The sequence below is a fragment of the Aythya marila genome (assembly GCF_965140915.1).
Source record: "Aythya marila genome assembly, chromosome: 5".
Lineage (NCBI taxonomy): Eukaryota > Metazoa > Chordata > Aves > Anseriformes > Anatidae > Aythya > Aythya marila.
This window is the reverse complement of record NC_139046.1, coordinates 19,488,134-19,506,531: the sequence shown is the minus strand read 5'-3', so window position 1 is coordinate 19,506,531 and position 18,398 is coordinate 19,488,134. Positions and strand designations below refer to the sequence as shown.

Below are 18,398 nucleotides of genomic sequence, written 5' to 3'. Positions count from 1 at the left end.
CATGGTGGCCCTACGGTGGCCCCATGGTGGCCATGGTCTGGCCATGGTGGCCCCATGTTGGTCCCATGGTGGCCCCATGGTGGTCCCATGGTAGCCCCATGGTGGCCCCATGGTGGCCCCTCAGAGCAGGGCGCATTCCCCCTGGCGCTTGACGGTGGTGGCGGCCCGGACCAGCCCGGTCTTGTGGGGTCCGTAGGGCGGGTAGCGCAGGGTGTTGATGGGCTCCAGGCCGGTGCCCCGCTGCAGGCAGCCGCGGTGGTGGGTGAAGGTGTCGAAGGTGAAGCGGCCGTGGTACTTCCCCAGGCCGCTGGATCCTGCAACACACAGCACGGGGCCCGCCTTGTGACGGCACCCAGCGAGGGCCACCCCGAAGTTATCTCCCACCCAACTGCTTTCTCTAATTTGGATGGGGCTCCAAGCCCTGGAGACCACCTCAGTCACCCCATGGCACCACAACACTACTGACATGAAGTTCTCAGTGTTAAACAAGGCTCAGAAGACATCTACCACGAAGTAATTATGCAGAACTTCATCTCCACGCAGGAGGGGCTGTCCTACAGGGCGTCTGAGCTGGGGTGCCAGGCTGAAGCCTTTCCCGTTGTCCCGTGGCACTGGGGAGAGGACCCCAAATGCCACCTCCTCACTGCCCTCGTGTCCTCACCCTCAGTGGGGTCTTCTTCACGGGGTGCCCCCGAAGATGCTGGGAGGTGGGTCCCCATCTCCAAAGGCAACTAAAACCCTTGGTAAATTGTTTTCATTTCTTTGCCTTAACCTGGTTTCATTTCTTTGTCTTAAGCTCTTGTTGCACCACAGCTTCCCCCTTCTCCTCCTAAGTTTCTGTTCTCTTTTTTGGCTCAGTATGAAAATGGAAGTTCCTGCTTGCTAAACCTCACCTGGTGCCAGAGCAGGCGCCAGCAGCCCCACTTCCCTACCACAACGTCTTCTCCACCACACGCACAGACCCCCCCCAACACCTCCTTGCCCTCCACACTGGCTCTGGCCCCACAGCTGGAGAGGACGGAGGCAGCTCCCGTGGGGATGTTCCTTGCTGCCAGAGCAGGTAGCAAGGCTCATCATCAGACACGGGTGTCTCCATCACCTGGACTCCTTCCTCTCCAAGGAGAGACAGAAGCACCTCTCGGTGACGTGTTTTTTTCAGCCTAAGGAGACCTCACGGGAAAATCACAGCCCCAGCATGCTGTTCCTCCCCGTGAGATGTTAAACCCCATGTCACAGGAATTGTGGTGACCAGAAGTCCTCCTGGATTCAAGGAGAGCCTGGATAAATGCCTGGAGACCCCACAACACATGGGATCCTTCTGGTGTAGCAAATCCTCTGAGCTGGAAACAGGTGGAGATACCTCAGTCGTGCCTGCTCTGCTCCTACTGACACATCTGCCTAGGGTCATGGTGAAAAAGAGTGAAGACCTGAACACAGCCGTGATCCAAAGCCTTTGCAAGACTTCAGAGAAGGAAGAGAACCTCTTCCAGCTGATGCTCCAGATAGAAAACATCCCACAGGAGCTCAGAAATGCGTGCAGCCTCTGCAACATGGGGGCTACAGACCTTGCAGCAAGATATTCACTTCCTTCACATCGCAGGGATCCTTGCCTGATGCCTTGAGTTCACCAAGCGTAAAGCTAAAAGTGCTGCCCGGTGGCCAGGGCACATGGAGAAGACCACGACACTGCAGGAAGCTGAGTGACTGCCTTCTCAGCTGCCTTTGGGCAGCAGGAAACCCCAGCTCAGAACAAACATTGGACCTTCCCAGGGACCAATTCATAAGAAATTGCGTGGTATTCAGACCCAGAGTCTAAAATGGAGATCCACAAAAAAATGAAGGTCTTGAAATGTTCCTGTGGTGGCCACATTCTGATCTCCTCCTTTCTGAATAAGACATCTCTTTGTATGCAGGGAACGCTGCTTGGGCCAGCAGCCACAGAGAGAGGAAACCTTGCGGTGCTCAGCACAAACAGAGCTGCAAAGCCCCAGGGCTCAGCCCCGGCGCAGCGAAGCAAAAGGCTTCTGGTGGGACAAACCAGGGACCCGGTCACATCTACCCCAGGCGGGCAGGGTGGGGGCTGTGGACTTACCAATGCCACCAAAGGGCAGCGAGGTCAGTGTCACTTGCATCAGGGTGTCATTGCTGCAGAAGCTGCCGCTGCTCGTCTTCTCCAGCACCTGGTTCACCACCTGGGAGGGGAAGGGAGAAGGGGACGTGGCTTGGTGCCCTGTCCCCACACCCCCAGCTGCCATCCTTCTCCCATGGCCACAGATCTCTGCTCCAACCGAGATCTTTGGGGCACGAACATGGCTGAAGGCACACCAAGGAGCGCGGATGGGCTCCGTGCAGCCCGTGTGCTCTACCTTGTTGTCGGAGGAGAAGACATACACGACCAGCGGCCGCTCACGGCTGTTGATGAAGTCAATGGCTTCCTCCACACTGGCCACAGTGATGATGAGCAGGATGGGCCCAAAGATCTCCTCCTGCATGGCAGGATCGGAGGGCTGCACATCCACCAGCACCGTGGGGGCTGCAGAGGAAGAAACCCAAAGGCATCGGCTGTGCCCGAGGCTGGAGGAGACACCTTGACCTGCGCAGAGGGCAGGTTCCTCCTCCAAAGCTGGTGCCTTGCCCATCTCCCATGCAGACATTCTCTAAATAACCCTTCCAGCTCCACTTGGGTTGCAAAACCCTCTCCAAAACCCGCACCCACCCCATGCAAGGTGGAACAGACTTATCCAAAATGCGAGCCCTCACCGATGTAGCGCTCCTTCTCGTCCGTCTGTCCCCCGATGGCCACGCGCCCGCTGCACAGCAGCGCCCGCACACGGCGGAACTGCTTGTCCCCCACGATGCGGGCAAAGTCGGGGGACTCCTGCGGGTTGGGGCCATAGAATGTGGTGATGGCCTCACGCAGGGCGGGCACCAGCTTGTCCTTCATCTCCACGCTGCACAGGATGTAGTCGGGCGCGATGCAGGTCTGCCCCGCATTGAAGAAGCGTCCCCAGGCCACCCGCCGGGCCACGTTCTGCACGTCGCAGGTGTCGGACACGTAGCAGGGGTTCTTGCCCCCCAGCTCCAGCGTCACCGGTGTCAGGTGCTTGGCAGCAGCTGTCATCACGATCCTGCCCACGGAGGGGCTGCCTGCAAGCCACAAGTGAATGTGTCACGGCGGGGATCCCACCACACTGCAGCCCGGCTCTGGGACGTGGTACTCTGGGGGAAAGAGCACCAAGTCCCACCAGACCCTCACCCCAGATCCTCCATCAGGTCCCAGCCCAAGGCTCTATCTCTTGGGACGTACCAGTGAAGAAGATGTAGTCGAACTTGTTCTCCAGCAGCCTGGTGGTCTCCTGCACACCCGCGGTCACCACGGCAATGCAGTCCTGTGGCGTAAGAGAAAGGGTCCCCGTGCCACTCTGTCCTCATCCCCACCAACAGCACCCTGGGGCTGAGCGAGCAGTGGGGCAGCCAGGGGCTGGTGCTCTAAGAGCTGAGGCCACAGGGACCCCAATATGTGGCAGAAGCAGAACGGGCAAGGTTGGAGGCTGCAGCACATCTCCTGGAGGACTCCGAGGTGGGACGTGCCTGAGCGCAGGCACCCCCAGTGCATGCAGCGAGTGGGAAGAAGCCAGCCTTGGAGAGAGCTTCTTACCTTGTCCAGGTACCTGGGCAGCACTTCCACCGCAAGTCTCTTGCTGTTTTTGGTGGTCTCCGAGGGTCTGATGACGACACAGTTACCTAGGGGGAGATGGAGAGGACATCAGAGCACCGACATGGTCACAGCCGGATGCGCTGGCACCCCGCACCAGCGTCCCCAGCCCCGGCGTCCTGCAGGCAGGGGACGGGCTCAGCCTGACCGGCGGCGATGGCTCCAATGAGGGGCACCAGGAGGAGGTAGATGGGGTAGTTGCAGGGCGCGATGATGAGCACCACCCCGTAGGGGTCCCTGCGGATGAAGGCCGTGTCCAGCTGCGTCGCCTGCGGGACACCCAGCACATCAGGAGCACTTTGTGGTGGGACAGGTCCCCACGTGAACCCCCCCCCTCCATGCTCCAGCCTTGCCCACAGCTTGCCCTGGCAAGGTCCATTCCCCCTCCTCTTCCCCCTTACCAGGTTCTTGTCCACCTGCTCGTCCTTCATCCAGCAGGACAGGTTGTTAAGGGTGGTGTTGAGCTCATTCTTGCACAGGAGGACCTCGGAGAACTCAGCTTCAAAGGGTGGCTGGGGACACAGAGCACCGTGCCCATCGTCACCGGCACGTGCTCTGACACCCACCCTATGCAGCATTTAAACCCAGGCTATGGGACAGCACCGAGCCTTCAGCCAGGGCTGGGGACTGTGGGTTTGGGGTGAAACGTAGCACAGGATTCCCCAAAGGGACCAAGCATCCATCAGGGGGCCTGGAGCTCTTTGAGGGTCTGCTCTGCCCCAGCCCTCAGAAACCCTGCACGCTGAGGCTGCTGCGGGTGGGGATGGAGGAACATCTCCAGGTGCTCCCCACGCCCCCGTCCACCCTGGATCTCCGAGCTGGCTGGGTTGTGCAGCCCTCGCGGGCTGAACTTGGTAGGGGTGGGAGCAGCAGGGCTGGGACGTGGTCTCCTCAGCGCTGCCTCCATCCAGAGCCCCCCGGCTGCCCCAGCCCCTTGTGCCCAACCCCGGTGGCCTCACCTTGCGCATGTCCAAGTCGAGGGCCTCCAGGATGTCCTGCTTCTTCTCCTCCAGGAAGCGGCCCAGGGCCTCCAGCTGGGCCAGGCGGTACTCCAGGGGCCGCGTCCTCCCCGAGAGCCAGGCTGCCCGCAGGCGGCTCACCAGCCCCGCGTAGGGGTTCCCGCTGTGGGGATGGGGACATCAGGGGGACCCCATCCCCATTCAGGCACTGAGGCACAGGATCTCCACATCCCCCAGCCCAGTGCCCACCCAGCATCAAACTGGGGAAGCCAGGGAGCGGGCAGGGAGTTCAGGCACCTCCTGCCTCCCGTGTCCCGGCCGCACGCTGCCACCCCTTTGCTCTCACCTCGTGCCACCCTCATCCTCGGGGGCTGTGCCAGCATCACCGCCCAGAGGCTGATGCCCACGGAGCTCCTCCATGCTGGGCTGTGGGAAGCAGCCGACAGCTTCCAGCAGCCCTGGGAAGACGCACGAGGCTGCAAAGCCCGTGTTCCCGTGCAGTCCTGGCTAACGGGGAGCCTTACACCCGGAGGAGGTGGCTTTGGGGAGCCCGGTCAGCACCCTGGCACCACAGCCACGTCCCTGCTGAGCGCAGGGTGCATGCAAAGGCTGCCCCGCGTGCCTGGAGGGGGGAGGCTGCCAGCTTCCAGCCCTTCCCCTTGGCTCCCTGCGTCACCGCTGGCTCTGCTCCAGCCCAAACCGCTTGGGACGTGGGATGCCACCACAGATCGTGCTGTGGGGTGACAGTGAGCCCAAAACATGCCTCCAGCGGGGAAGTGGCTGGCGATGAGGGGAGCGGGACAGCCCTGCCCTGCCTCTGCAGGCCAGCCTCAGCACGCGGTGCTGCAGCCAGGCATCCCCGCGGGACTGCCAGTGCACAGAGTTCCTCAAGTGCCAACTGTCCCTGCAACCATGTCACGAGTGAGGGTCCCTATCAGGGCCATGGGGACACCTGGGGACACGAGAGGGTGTCCTGGGGCTGGGCAGGGGCGCAGGGTTAACCCCACGGCCGCATTTTCCTCTCGTCTTCTCCCACTCCCTGTACCCCCAGGCAGGTGAAGGAGGCACAAGGTGAGGCCGCAGAACTCAATGCAAAGTCTTTACTAAAGCAGTTACACGGAGGAAAAAGCAACAGCTGTCAGGAGAGCAAGGTCCACAGGGAAGGAAAGGGTCACCTAGCGAGGGATGGGGCTAACTGCTGGCTCTCAACTTCCAGGGGGCTGCTTCTCTGCCAAGAAGAGAAGGCTGGGGTGAAAACAATAATTTTTTGCCATTTTAGCTACATCACAGCACACGGTCCAGAGCAGAGGGAGTGAGCATGCAGGAGGGGTCTGTCCCCGCTGTCCAACACACTTCAGGTGGCAGTGAGGCAAAGGATGTGGCACGGGACAGAGGTGCAGACGAAGGGGGTTTCACCCTGCAGCATCCCCAGCCCGGTCAGTCCACGAGCGGCGCGGGGCACTCCTCAGAGCAGGGTGCACATGCCCCTGCGCTTGATCTCGAAGGTGGCCGTCATCAGCCCCAGCTTCTGCTGGTTGTAGGGCGGGTAGCGCAGGCTGTTGATGGCCTCCAGGCCCATGTTGCGGTGCAGGCAGCCGCGGTGCTGAGAGAAGGTGTCGAAGGTGAACTTGCCGTGGTATTTCCCCAGGCCGCTGTTACCTGCAACAGACAGCACGGGTCCAGACTTGCTCCTGGATTCTCCTCCTGCCCACCCTGAGCCTCAGGGCTGCAGGATTTTCTCGTGCAAATCTCCCACAGGACCTCTCGCCCTTCCCTGTTCCTTGTCCAGCTCTACAGCTCTTCAGTCACACACTGCCAGATAATCCCTGCAGCTCACCGCTGCTTGGAGGTCCACGTACATCATTGTGACTGGTCTACGTTTTCTCCGTGGTCACAGGCTCTTCACAAAGCTCTGCTGGGTCTATGGTTTCCCTCTGCAACCTCAGTGGTGCCCTACCATACGTAGCCATGGCTAGGGGCCACCACCCTGCCTGGAACGAAGCTCAGCCTCTTCCTGCAGCTCTTAAAAATCAGCAGCGCATTGGCAATGCTGGTTCCCCTGATTCCTGTGGCTGATTTAAGCTTGAGGCTGCACGTCACGGTTAATAGCCCAGTGACTTCACAGCCAGGTTACTGCGGAAGCTTCGGCAGATGCCATCTCACCCTGATGACTTCAGGCCCTCCACCTGATAATTTGAGGCCATTTCTCTGAATCATTTCCATAAAGATAAGTTACGGCACAGGAACCACCACCAATTGTTCCCTGATCCACAGTCAGGTAAGGAATTAATTCTGCTTTCCTGTCTCGGCGTCTTATTATGTCTGAATCAGCTGTCAGCTCTGACAGAGATGCTGAGCATGTGGAGTCTCTTCCCCACAATAATCTCCAGAGAATATTCTAGGGAAGAGACCACGAGATTAGGAAAGTATTCTGGGGCAACATCATCAAATTCTTCCTGTATTCCAGTGCTGCTCTTCCCTAGATAACTCACTGTAGGCAATGCCACAACCAGAACCCAGTGCTCAGGAGACCTCACTTTTTACCTGAAAAAACAATTGTTGTGTTCATATAAGGACACTCAAAACCAGGTACTTCTTCCTTTTGGCTGAGGAGGATCTCCACATTACCACAGGCAGATTTCCCTGACTTTCATAAGTGTTTTACTCTAAATACTTAGTCTTAAAATGCAGAATGAGAGTATAAACCTGCTCCTGAGTGACATTAAGGACTCCAATCCAGCACCACGCTGCCTGCAGGAGGAAAGCTCGCCTACCCAAGAAGCACAATGCTGCCAGACAAGGAGCAGCAATGGATTGACCAAAGACAGCAGCACCTGAGGAGCTCCCGAGTAAGCCTGAGCAGGGAAGACACAAAATCCACCCACATTGCCCTTGCTGCTCAGAAATACCAAGGAAATACCCAAGTGGTGCAAACTTCCCTACATTATACGTGAGGCATTTCCCCTGACACACTGTGGAACGCTGCTGGGGCCAGCAGCCACAGAGAGAAGAAACCTTGCGGTGCTCGACACGTGCTCAGCACAAACAGAGCTGCAGAGCGCCAGGGCTCAGCCCCGGCGCAGCGAAGCAAAAGGCTTCTGGTGAGACAAACTGGGGGCCCAGTTACGTCTGCCCCAGGCGGGCAGGTTGGGGGCTGTGGACTTACCAATGCCACCGAAGGGCAGAGAGGTCAGTGTCACTTGCATCAGGGTGTCGTTGCCGCAGAAGCTGCCACTGCTTGTCCTCTCCAACACCTGGTTCACCACCTGGGAGGGGAAGGGAGAAGGGGACGTGGCTGTGGTCTGCTGGCTCAGTGGCAGTGCTGCTCAGACGTCAGCCAACTTCTCCCCCAGCCCAGGGTACCCAGAGCATGCCCCAGGGTGTCAGCGGGGTGGGCACCAGCCCTGCTGCCCCATTCCCCTCGGTCCCTTTTAGTCTCCCTGGACTGCACGCACCTTGCTGTCGCAGGAGAAGGCGTAGACAGCCAGCGGCCGGGGCCGTGCGTTGATGAAGTCAATGGCTTCGTCCATGTCGGCCACGACGACGATGGGCAGGATGGGCCCAAAAATCTCCTCCTGCATGGCAGGATCGGAGGGCTGCACGTCTGCCAGCACCGTGGGGGCTGTGGAGAAGGGTTAAAGCAATGCATCGCTCACTGCACAGGCGCTCACACAAGCCCTGGGCTCACCAGGAACCTGCTGCTTCAGATTCCTTTCCCCAGCAGAAGATGCTCTGCACCCCCTGCAGACTGCAGCTTCGAGCCCTCCACGATCTCCCTGCGTCTCTGCCTACAGGCAGCTGCGGAGCCTTCCCCGCGGCGGTGGCTGGCACCATATCTCCGCTTCCCCATCTCACATCCCCCCACGCCAGGCGCTTCCACGCTCAGGCACCCTCACCGATGTAGCGCTCCTTCTCGTCCGTCTGTCCCCCGATGGCCACGCGCCCGCTGCACAGCAGCGCCCGCACGCGGCGGAACTGCTTGTCCCCCACGATGCGGGCAAAGTCGGGGGACTCCTGCGGGTTGGGGCCAAAATATTCGGTGATGGCCTCGCGCAGGGCAGGCATCAGCTTGTCCTGCATCTCCACGCTGCACAGGATGTAGTCGGGCGCGATGCAGGTCTGCCCCGCGTTGAAGAAGCGTCCCCAGGCCACCCGCCGGGCCACGTTCTGCACGTCGCAGGTGTCGGACACGTAGCAGGGGTTCTTGCCCCCCAGCTCCAGCGTCACCGGCGTCAGGTGCTTGGCAGCAGCTGTCATCACGATCCTGCCCACGGAGGGGCTGCCTGCAAGCCATAAGGGGATGTGTCACGGCGGGGATCCCACCACGCTGCAGCCCGGCTCTGGGACGTGGTACTCTGGGGGAAAGAGCACCAAGTCCCACCAGACCCTCACCCCAGATCCTCCATCAGGTCCCAGCCCAAGGCTCTATCTCTCAGGACGTACCAGTGAAGAAGATGTAGTCAAATTTATTCTCCAGCAGCCTGGTGGTCTCCTGCACACCCGCAGTCACCACGGCGAAGCAGTCCTGTGGTGTAGGAAGAAACATCTCTCTCTGTCAGCAACTACCCAGGTCACTCTGTCCCCGTCCCCACTAACAGCACCCCAGGCTGCTGGGCCCATGGCCACTGGCTGAGCACAGAGGAAGGAGCCACAGTGCCGAGGAGGCACAGGGCACAGCTGGGTGTGAGCAAGGGGTGGGAATGCCCCAGCCACGGGACAGGGACAGGGAGAGCTTCTTACACTGTCCAAGTAGCAGGTCAGCACTTCGGCGACAAGCCTCTCGGTGTTCTTGGCTATCTCTGAGGGTTTGACAACCACACAGTTCCCTGCGGGGAGAGGGACAGGACATCAGGGCCGTGACATGGTCCTGGCACCCCAGACCAGGTCCCCCTGCTGGTGCTGCTGCCTGCGTCCTGGGGCAGGAGACAGCTCTGGCTCCACGCAGCCCAGCCTCACCGGCAGCGATGGCCCCGATGAGGGGCACCAGGAAGAGGTGGATGGGGTAGTTCCAGGGCGCGATGATGAGCACCACTCCGTAGGGGTCCTTGCGGATGAAGGCTGAGTCCAGCTGTGTCACCTGCAAAAAAAAAGGTCCCACCTCAGTGCCATTCCCGAAGCCGCTCTGCCCCTTTTCATTTTGTCTCCCCCTCTTCCCTCCCCAGGTCAGCCCGGAGCTGCTGCCCTACCAGGTTCTTGTCCACGTGCTCGTCCTTCATCCAGTGGGACAGGTTGTTAAGGGTGTTGTTGAGCTCATTCTTGCAGAGGAGAATCTCGGTGAAATAGGCCTCAAAGGATGGCTGGGGACAGACATCACCATAAGCGTCACCCCAACACCGACCCCATCTCCTCCCCACCCACAGGAGGCATCTGCCCCCCTGTTTGCCCACAAAGGGCAGAGCAGAAGCTATTGAGGAGAAGCTATCAAGCAGGAGTAGCCATTACCTCCTGCGGCCACTGGGGAACATCACAGTCACTGAAATTTTATGAAAACTGGTATTTGGCCAGAGAAAAAAAAAACACTATTGAATGTATTTTGGACCACGCTGTGCTCTTGTACTGGTGCCTTTGCCCTTGTGGCTGCAAGTCACTGCACGCTGACCGCCTGGGCACAGGAGCTGGAAGCAGAGCCCAGCGCCTCCTCCCACGGCCCCCACGCAGGAGCTGGCCCCAAGAGCTCGCTTTGTTCAAACAGCAACACGAAGAAAAGCGAGTGCCTCCTGACCGCCCCGCGGGACGGAGCTCGGCCCAACGCCACCAGGCAGGAAAATCCCCGCAGCTCCCGGGGCTGCTGCGCCGAGCCGGCACGCGGCCGGGACGGGCAGGTCGGGCAAGGTGCGGGGGAATTAAACAAACCCAGCAGGTTTCCGCGAGATAAACCGTCCCAACAGGCAGTGACTAAACTGACCATGACTCGGGAGCGGCGTGCGGGCTGGGCGTCAAGAGCCGGAATCGCAGGGGCTGCGCAGGCATTTCCTGCGCGCCCGAATCCTCTCCGCTGACATACCCGCGGCACAGCAGCGCGGCCGAGGCCCGCTCGTGGGGGAAAAGCACAAAGGCACCAGGAGTGAGTTTGGCAGGCTCAGGAATGCCCCATCACCCTGGAGAGCAAAGCTCTTTGCACTATTAAGGCGAGTCTGCAAAGCCCCTGACCGCTGATGCTCCCAGGAGGCTCCAGCACCGAGCCCCACTTGAGGGACCTTTGGGTCCCCGGCAGCTCCCGAGCTCCTCGATGTGCCCGGCAGAAGCAACGGGGCCGCTCTCAGCGTGGGCAGCCGCTTACAGCACTGAGAGGATGAGGAAATCGCTGGTGAAGATGGGCCCACTGAGGCTTTTGGTGGGACACGAAGGGTGGCTGTGTGATGGGACATTAAGTCTGAGGTCACCCGGGTGCCTTCGATCATCGGCGGAGAGAAACCGGCACCGCTGCGGGCGAGGCACCCACCTGGGTGCGTAAGAGCAGATGAATTGTCCATCTAGCTATGAAGGCCTGCCTGCATAACAAGCGTATTACTAGACAACCGGCCCTAATTACATACAATTAGGAGAGGTGAACGACGCACTTGGAGTTCCGATGCGTATCTACCCCCGGCTGAAGCAGAGGGTTCTCACCCCCAAACAAACAAGGCAATTAGGAGCCCCGGGAGATTTCGGGCGGGCACGGCCACCGCACTGATGCGTGCATAGATGTGGTCCCAATGAGCCAAGCGCTGCCGCAGCCAGATAAGCTCAGTTATGCTGCACCGGGGCAAAACACCCCAAGGAAAACCTTTCCTCACACCGCGTGACCAAAGCACGCAGGTGACTGTCGAGCTGCACGACACGTCAAGAAAGGAAGAAGCAGGAAAAGGGTCCTGAAGCGCTGAGCAGAGAATGCATCAAGGAGGCTCCCTGCCTCCTTGAGAGATCATCTGAGAGATCCTGGGGTGCCGCAATCCCCAAAGCCACAGCAGGTCCCTGCCCACGCCACGGCACCGTGCAAGAGAAATTGGTCCCCGTGCCGCTGGCACGCAGGAGGAATGTGCAAGGCCAGCACGTTGCACAACGCCGGTAATCCCGGCTGCCATCGGGATGGCGAGGAGCTCCCCGGGACACGGCCTCCGCACCTGGGACTCTGCGAGGCCACCTGGGGCATGGCGCTCGTGGTGGGTGCCGGGGGAAGCTCGGTAACGCTGAGACTCCCACCTGGCACTGGACAACACGGGGAAATGGGACAGGGCGAGTGGCACTGAGCCCGTCCAGCAGCGTGGCCCCTCGTGAGCTCCAGCTAATCCCAGCTGGAGAGCTCTGCAGGGACCCAGCACCTATGGGTGCCCCGTGCCAGCCCGCAGCACACCACGGGGGATGCAAGAGCCTACTGAGGGGACCCCGATGCCCAGAGCCCCACACCTGCACCCAGGAGGATAAAAGACCCAGAGAAGGGGGTTTTGGGGACCCCGACAAGGCAACCACAGCGCCCGGCTGCCAGCTCCTCTCACCTTGCCCATGTCCAAAGCGGTGGCCTCCAGGATGTCCTGCTTCTTCTCCTCCAGGAAGCGGCCCAGGGCCTCCAGCTGGGCCAGGCGGTACTCCAGGGGCCGCGTCTTCCCCGAGAGCCAGGCTGCCCGCAGGTGGCTCACCAGCCCCGCGTAGGGGTTCCCGCTGTGGGGATGCAAGCGTCAGAGGGACCCAGCCCTGCTCTCACCCCCGCTGCTCCGGGTGACGAGGGACAGGAGCTCCATGTGCCCACCCAGCACCCCCACGGCACCCCCCGCCCACCTCCCTGCTCCCCCCAGCCCCTCGCTCTCACCACACGGGGCTGCAGACCACCGGTCCCTTCGGGATGGCACCACCACAGCCACCGCCATGGCCACCCGCGGGGATGTGCTTGCCACAGCCCGGGGGCTGCTGCACAGGGGGCTCGTGGGGGTGCTGCATGCTGGGCTGTAGGAAGGAGCTGCCGGTCTCCACGGGCCCTGGGGAGAGACGTGAGGCCAGTTACGGTGCTGGGAGACGGGATCTGCGCCCACCCCGCTGTGGAGAAGCCCTGGAGATGCTGGCGTGACCTCGGGGGGAGCCACCCCCGCAGCACCCGGCCTGCAGCACCTCTGGAGGTGGCTGGGATGCTCGAGGCCGTCCCGGCTGCGGTGTGACTCAGCCCAAGCAGCAGCCGGAGGCTCTGGTGCGCCCGGCAGGAGATGTTTGGGATTCCCGGGATGTCCTCACGCGCCCGGGCGGCCGCCAGCCTCCGGCCATGGGCCTGCCCCGCCGACACGGGGTCACCCCAAGGGATGGGGGATGCCCAGAGCCCCCCGATGCGAGGCAGCATCCCAGGTGGCCCCAAAGGGATCCCCACGGACCCAGGTGTGTGGCAGCAGCGGTGCTGCCCCAGCACGCTTTTGGGCACGGCATGGCATGAAGATGTGCCCAGACACGGGGCGCAGAGCCACGACCCCACATCTGCTCCCAGTGCCCCAATCCGTGCCCGATTCACCCACCCTTCCTCAGGTGAACCCCGCAGTGGGGCGCCCCACAGCGAAGCCTGGCCGTGGGGCAGCCCAGCGCTGCGCAGGGGGCCCGGAGGCACCTACCTGTGGGGCTGAGCGGTGGTGAGAGGAGCGCGAGGCCGGGCTGGCACTGCTGAGGTTTGGGGCGTCCCTCCTAAATGCTGTGGGGCAGGTGGCCTGGCCCCATGGCCAGGGGCGGGCGGGACGCTGCCCCGCCTCCGTGGGGCTGGCAGTGGGGAGACAGCACCCCGCCTCCGTGGGGCTGAGGGGCCCGGGATGGGATCTCCCCCATGGGACAGTGGGGCTGGGGAAGCCCTGCTGCCCCCAAACCATCACCGTCAGCCCTGACACACAGACACCCCACAGAAAACCCACAGAAACCATTTACCCTGTATCCTAAAGCTGCCCTGACCCACAGGCACCCCACAGGCACCCCTCACCCTGCCCCCCAGCATCGCCCCGACCCGCTGACACCGCTCATCCTGTCCCCTAGGGCCACCCTGACCCATGGGGACCCCACGGGGACACGCCACCAGCGAGCCCCTGACCCCATCCATAGGGCTGCCCGCTGCCACCCCATCGCCACTGGGGTGAGCTCGCCCCACGCCCGCCTCCCCTCTGCCAAACTCCCCGCACGCCCTAATTAATTACCCCGCTTCGTAAACAGGAAGGCAGCAGCCCTGCCCCATGCGCTGCGCCGTGCTCAGCCCCACGGCGATGCTCCCCAGATCCCGGGGAGCGCAAACCCCAAAAGGGGCACGGATTCACCCCAAATCGGTGCCGTGATGGAGGCGCCCCCACCTCGCTGTGGGACCCTCCCAGCCCGTGCCCCCCTCTCGGTGAGCAGCGGGGTGGTGAGGGGGTGCTGGCAGCCACCCCCCTGTTGGGGACACCTGCGGGGACACTGGGGTTCGTGGCACCTGGGTGCGCCCTGGGGCCCCGCACCCCGAGTTGGGACGTGCCCAGGGTGGGGACGCTCTGCGCGGCCCCCAGGGGATGGAAAAAACATGGGGGGGGTCCAGCTCTGCCCCCACAGACCCAGGCAGAGGAGGCTGCGTGTCCTGGGAGGCGGTGGGCACCCAAATTTGGGGTGGGGGGCTGCACCCTCAGACATCGCCCCAAATCGGGGTGGCAGAGGGTTGGGGAGCTGGGGGGCAGCAGGGGGTGGTTTGGGGGTGCGGGGGGGTCCCGGTGCGGCTCCTTTAAACGCCCCCGGTCCCGCCCGCCCCGTCCGAAAGAGGAAGCGGCGGCGGCTCCGCCCCGGCCGGCCCGAGCGCGGCGGCGGGTCCGGGGTGCCGGTACCGGGGGTACGGGGCTGGGGGAACGGGGTGCGGAGTTTGGGGTGCCCAGTGCGGGGCTTGGGGGTGCGGGGCACGAGGGTGCGGGGTTTGGGGGCGCACGGCGTGAGGATGGAGAGAAAACGGGCGCAGGGTTCAGGGATGGAGGGCGCAGGGTTTTGGGGTGCCGGGTCCGGGGGCGCAGGGTTTTGGGGTGCAGAGTGTGAAGGTGGAGAAAGAAGGGGTGTTTGGGGGTGCTGGGTTTGGGGGTACCCTGCAAAAAGGTGCAGGATTTCGGGGTGCAGGGTGCAATGTTTGGGGGTGCAGGGCCTGGGGGTGCCCGGCGCAAGGGTGTGGGGTTTGGGGGTGCAGTGTGTGGGGACAGAGGAGTGATGGGTGCAGGGTTATGGGGCGCAGGGTTATGGGGTGCTGGATGTGGGGGTGCAAATCATGTGGGTGCAGGGTCTGGGGATGCAGGGCACAAGCAAAACAAGGTTTTGGGGTGCCAGGCTCAAGTGTAAGATTTTGGGGTGCGGGACACACGTGGCAGCCCCCTGACACCCCCGGGCCGCCCCACAGACGCAGCGATGGAGGAAGACCCCAGCTGCTGCCAGGATGCGGCCAAGTTGGCGGCGGGCGAGGGGCTGGGCGCTGAGGTGCAGGTGAGGAGGGGGCACGTGAGGCCACGGGGGGGGCTCCCCACTTGTGGTGGCACCCCGAGGGATGACCGTGGGGGTGCCCGCAGCTGGACGACGTGGTGGGGACGCACCCCGAGTACAACGAGGAGGAGGAGGAGCAGAAATATTTCCGCCGCAAGCGCCTCGGCGTGGTGAAGAACGTGCTGGCCGCCAGCCTGGCCGCCACGCTCACCTACGGCGTCTACCTGGGTACGGCCCCAACCCCTTGGGGATCCCCCCTTGGAGACCCACGGCTCTTTGGGGACCCCCCCTCGGTAGAGGGGCAGCGGTGTGACGGCCACTCGGGGCCCCCCCAGGCCTGCTGCAGATGCAGCTCATCCTGCACTACGACGAGACGTACCGGGAGGTGAAGTACAGCAACATGGAGCTGGAGGACATCGACCGCAAGGTGCTGATGGGCATCAACGTCACGCCGGTGGCGGCGCTGCTCTACACGCCCGTCCTCATCCGCTTCTTCGGCACCAAGTGGACCATGTTCCTGGCCGTGGGGATCTACGCCCTCTTCGTCTCCAGCAACTACTGGGAGCGCTACTTCACGCTGGTGCCCTCCGCCGTGGCCATCGGGGTGGCCATCGTGCCCCTCTGGGCCTCCGTGGGCCACTACATCACGCGGTAGGCAGCGGGGGGCGGGTGGCAGGGGGGGTCGGGGTGCGGGCTGACCCCCGCGTCCCGCTGCAGGATGGCACAGAAGTACTACGAGTACGCCAACTACAAGGAGGAGCACGTGCAGGAGCAGCGGCAAGCGCCGCGGGGTGCCTGCAGCACCTACGTCGTCGTCTTCCAGACCATCTTCTACGCCTGCTTCCACGTGAGGGCCGGCGGGGCGCGTGGTGGGGGATTAGGGACTGGGGGGGGGGACACAGGGGACAGCTTGAGGCTGAGCGCCCCCTCTGCTCCGTGTCCCGCAGCTGAGCTTCGTCTGCGCGCAGATGCCCATGCTCTTCTTCCTCAACAACTACCTCTACCAGCTCAACCACACGCTGTACGGGGTGAAGCACTGCGGTGAGCGCAGGGGGCGACTCGGGGTGGCAGGCGCCATCCCGCTGGGCGCTGAGCCGCGGCGTGCACCCCGCAGGGACGCTGAGCCACGGCACGCTGCCCGGCTTCAACAAGACGGTGCTGCACAGCCTGCCCCGCAGCGTCAACCTCATCATCGTGGAGAGCGTCCTGATGGCGGCCGCCTTCCTGGCCATGCTGGTGGTGAGTGCGGGGCCAGGAGGGAAGGGCCTGGTGGCCACCGGCACCTCACCGGCCGCTGCCACCGTCAGGTCCTGCTGCTGTGCGGCTCGGCTTACCGGCCCACCGAGGAGATCGACCTGCGCAGCATCGGCTGGGGGAACATCTTCCAGCTGCCCTTCAAGCACATGCGGGACTACCGCCTCCGCCACCTCCTCCCCTTCTTCATCTACAGCGGCTTCGAGGTGCTCTTCGTCTGCACCGGCTTCTCCCTGGTATGGCGCGGGGTTGGGATTGGGGTGGCAGCAGGGGGACGGCGTGGCCGGGTGACGCTGAGCCTGTCCTTGCTGCAGAACTATGGCGTGTGCGCCCTGGGGCTGGAGAAGCTGGCGTACCTCCTCATGGCCTACGGCTTCTCCGCCTCCGCCTGCTCCAGCCTGGCCCTCTGCACGCTGCGCCTGCGGCGGCAGTGCCCGCTGCTGGCCGGAGCCTTCGTCCATGCCGCCATCCTGGTGACGCTCTTCTGCTGGGCACCCGAACCCCGGCGCGTGGTGCAGGCGCCGCTGCTCTACTCCATAGCCGTGCTCTGGGGCATGGGCAGCGCCCTCAACAAGACCGGCATTAGCAGTGAGTACCGGGAAGGTGCCACCGCAGCTTCGTGTCCCCTGGTGTGACCAGCTTGTGCTCTCCTCGTGACCCCCAGCACCTCAGCTTGGCGGTGGGCACACGCAGTGCCTGGAGAGGGGACCCCGGCACGGGACGGGGACACTGACACCCCGCACCCGTCTCCTCCCGCAGTCCTCCTGGGCATGCTGTACGAGGACAAGGAGCGCCAAGACTTCGTCTTCACCATCTACCACTGGTGGCAGGCGCTGGCCATCTTCACCGTCTACCTGTGGTCGGGGCTGCCCATGAAGGTGAGCAGGGACGGGAGATCCCAGATTCTGGAGAACAAGTCCTACAAGGAGCGGCTGAGGGAGCTGGGCTTGCTCAGCCTGGAGAAGAGGAGGCTCAGGGGTGACCTTATTGCTCTCTACAGATACCTTAAAGGAGGCTGTAGCGAGGTGGGGGTTGGCCTGTTCTCCCACGTGCCTGGTGACAGGACGAGGGGGAATGGGCTAAAGTTGCGCCAGGGGAGTTTTAGGTTGGATGTTAGGAAGAACTTCTTCACTGAAAGGGTTGTGAGGCATTGGAACAGGCTGCCCAGGGAAGTGGTGGAGTCACCATCCCTGGAGGTCTTTAAAAGACGTTTAGATGTAGAGCTTAGGGATATGGTTTAGTGGAGGACTTGTTAGCCTTAGGTCAGAGGTTGGACTCGATGATCTTGAGGTCTCTTCCAACCTAGAAATTCTGTGATTCTGTGATTCTGTGATCCCGTGGCGCGCGGGGCCGGCCGGCCGCTGAGCGCTTCCGTCCCGCAGGCCAAGCTGTCCATCATGCTGCTGGCGCTGGGGCTGGCGGCCGGCTCCTACCTGTGGATGGAGCGCAAGCTGGCGCAGCGCGTGGCCTACCGCCTGCCCCGTATCCCCCGCCCGCGCCACAAGATGAAGGGCTACCGCTACCTGGAGGACGACGACTCCGACGAGACCGCTTCCGAGGACGAGGGGGCGAGCTGCCGCCGGGATGGTGACGATGAGGAGGAGGAGGAGGACGACGACGACCACCGGCACCCGGCCGAGGCCGACGGCGGGGACGAGCTGCCGAAAGACGAGAGGGAGAGGATGGGTTAGATGTGGGCTGCGCCTGAAAAGCCCAAATCCCACAGAAAGCCCAAGTCCCACAGAAAGCCCAAATCTTCACAGCAAAGCCCAAGTCCTGCAGAAAGCCCAAATTCCCATGGGAATCCTAAATCCCCACAGAAATCCTAAATCCCTGTAGGTATCCCAAACCCCTCAAAAAGCCCAAATCCCCACAGAAATCCTAAATCCCTGTAGGAATCCCAAACCCCTCAAAAAGCCCAAATCCCTGTAGGTATCCCAAACCCCTCAAAAAGCCCAAATCCCCGCAGAAATCCCAAATCCCACAGAGATTCCAAAGCACCACAGCAAACCCAAATTTGCATGGAAATCCTAAATCCCCACAGCCATCCC

At 62.4% G+C, this 18,398-nt stretch overlaps 3 protein-coding genes across 3 annotated transcripts; 1 reads left to right on the top strand and 2 right to left on the bottom strand.

Moving 5' to 3' along the window:
• Window positions 1–120: 120 nt before the first annotated feature.
• LOC309879264 (aldehyde dehydrogenase family 3 member B1-like) lies at window positions 121–5,094 on the bottom strand (the record flags this gene model as incomplete). Its single annotated transcript, XM_082762801.1, has 10 exons — window positions 121–314; window positions 2,093–2,192; window positions 2,367–2,533; window positions 2,761–3,147; window positions 3,308–3,389; window positions 3,659–3,744; window positions 3,864–3,984; window positions 4,117–4,227; window positions 4,675–4,837; window positions 5,021–5,094. The coding sequence occupies 10 exons, from the start codon at window positions 5,092–5,094 to the stop codon at window positions 121–123; spliced, it is 1,485 nt and encodes a 494-aa protein (XP_082618927.1).
• Window positions 5,095–5,947: 853 nt separating this feature from the next.
• On the bottom strand, window positions 5,948–13,260 carry LOC309878545 (aldehyde dehydrogenase family 3 member B1-like). The gene is made up of 11 exons (XM_082761194.1): window positions 13,242–13,260; window positions 12,461–12,626; window positions 12,150–12,312; window positions 9,861–9,971; window positions 9,631–9,751; window positions 9,415–9,500; window positions 9,118–9,199; window positions 8,571–8,957; window positions 8,130–8,296; window positions 7,841–7,940; window positions 5,948–6,333 (listed from the first exon to the last, which is right to left on the bottom strand). Exons 2-11 carry the CDS (start codon window positions 12,586–12,588, stop codon window positions 6,140–6,142), a joined length of 1,539 nt encoding a protein of 512 aa, XP_082617320.1. The 5' UTR covers window positions 12,589–12,626; window positions 13,242–13,260; the 3' UTR covers window positions 5,948–6,139.
• Window positions 13,261–14,438: 1,178 nt separating this feature from the next.
• On the top strand, window positions 14,439–18,041 carry UNC93B1 (unc-93 homolog B1, TLR signaling regulator). Its single transcript, XM_082761915.1, has 11 exons — window positions 14,439–14,464; window positions 15,014–15,096; window positions 15,180–15,321; window positions 15,429–15,744; window positions 15,811–15,940; window positions 16,041–16,134; window positions 16,208–16,332; window positions 16,401–16,583; window positions 16,662–16,935; window positions 17,107–17,225; window positions 17,730–18,041. The coding sequence occupies exons 2-11, from the start codon at window positions 15,022–15,024 to the stop codon at window positions 18,036–18,038; spliced, it is 1,767 nt and encodes a 588-aa protein (XP_082618041.1). The 5' UTR covers window positions 14,439–14,464; window positions 15,014–15,021; the 3' UTR covers window positions 18,039–18,041.
• Window positions 18,042–18,398: the final 357 nt, after the last annotated feature.

What these genes read in the sequence shown, in the direction of transcription:
- LOC309878545 (XM_082761194.1), bottom strand. Translation starts at nt 12,588, where the DNA reads ATGCAGCACCCCCACGAGCCCCCTGTGCAGCAGCCCCCGGGCTGTGGC. An exon ending in AGCACGTGGACAAGAACCTG is followed by an intron (nt 9,752 to 9,860) that starts GTAGGGCAGCAG and finishes TTTTTTTTGCAG; the next exon opens with GTGACACAGCTGGACTCAGC. An exon ending in CATCGGGGCCATCGCTGCCG is followed by an intron (nt 9,501 to 9,630) that starts GTGAGGCTGGGC and finishes CTCTCCCCGCAG; the next exon opens with GGAACTGTGTGGTTGTCAAA.
- UNC93B1 (XM_082761915.1), top strand. Translation starts at nt 15,022, where the DNA reads ATGGAGGAAGACCCCAGCTGCTGCCAGGATGCGGCCAAGTTGGCGGCG. An exon ending in GTGGGCCACTACATCACGCG is followed by an intron (nt 15,745 to 15,810) that starts GTAGGCAGCGGG and finishes GTCCCGCTGCAG; the next exon opens with GATGGCACAGAAGTACTACG. An exon ending in GGTCGGGGCTGCCCATGAAG is followed by an intron (nt 17,226 to 17,729) that starts GTGAGCAGGGAC and finishes TCCGTCCCGCAG; the next exon opens with GCCAAGCTGTCCATCATGCT.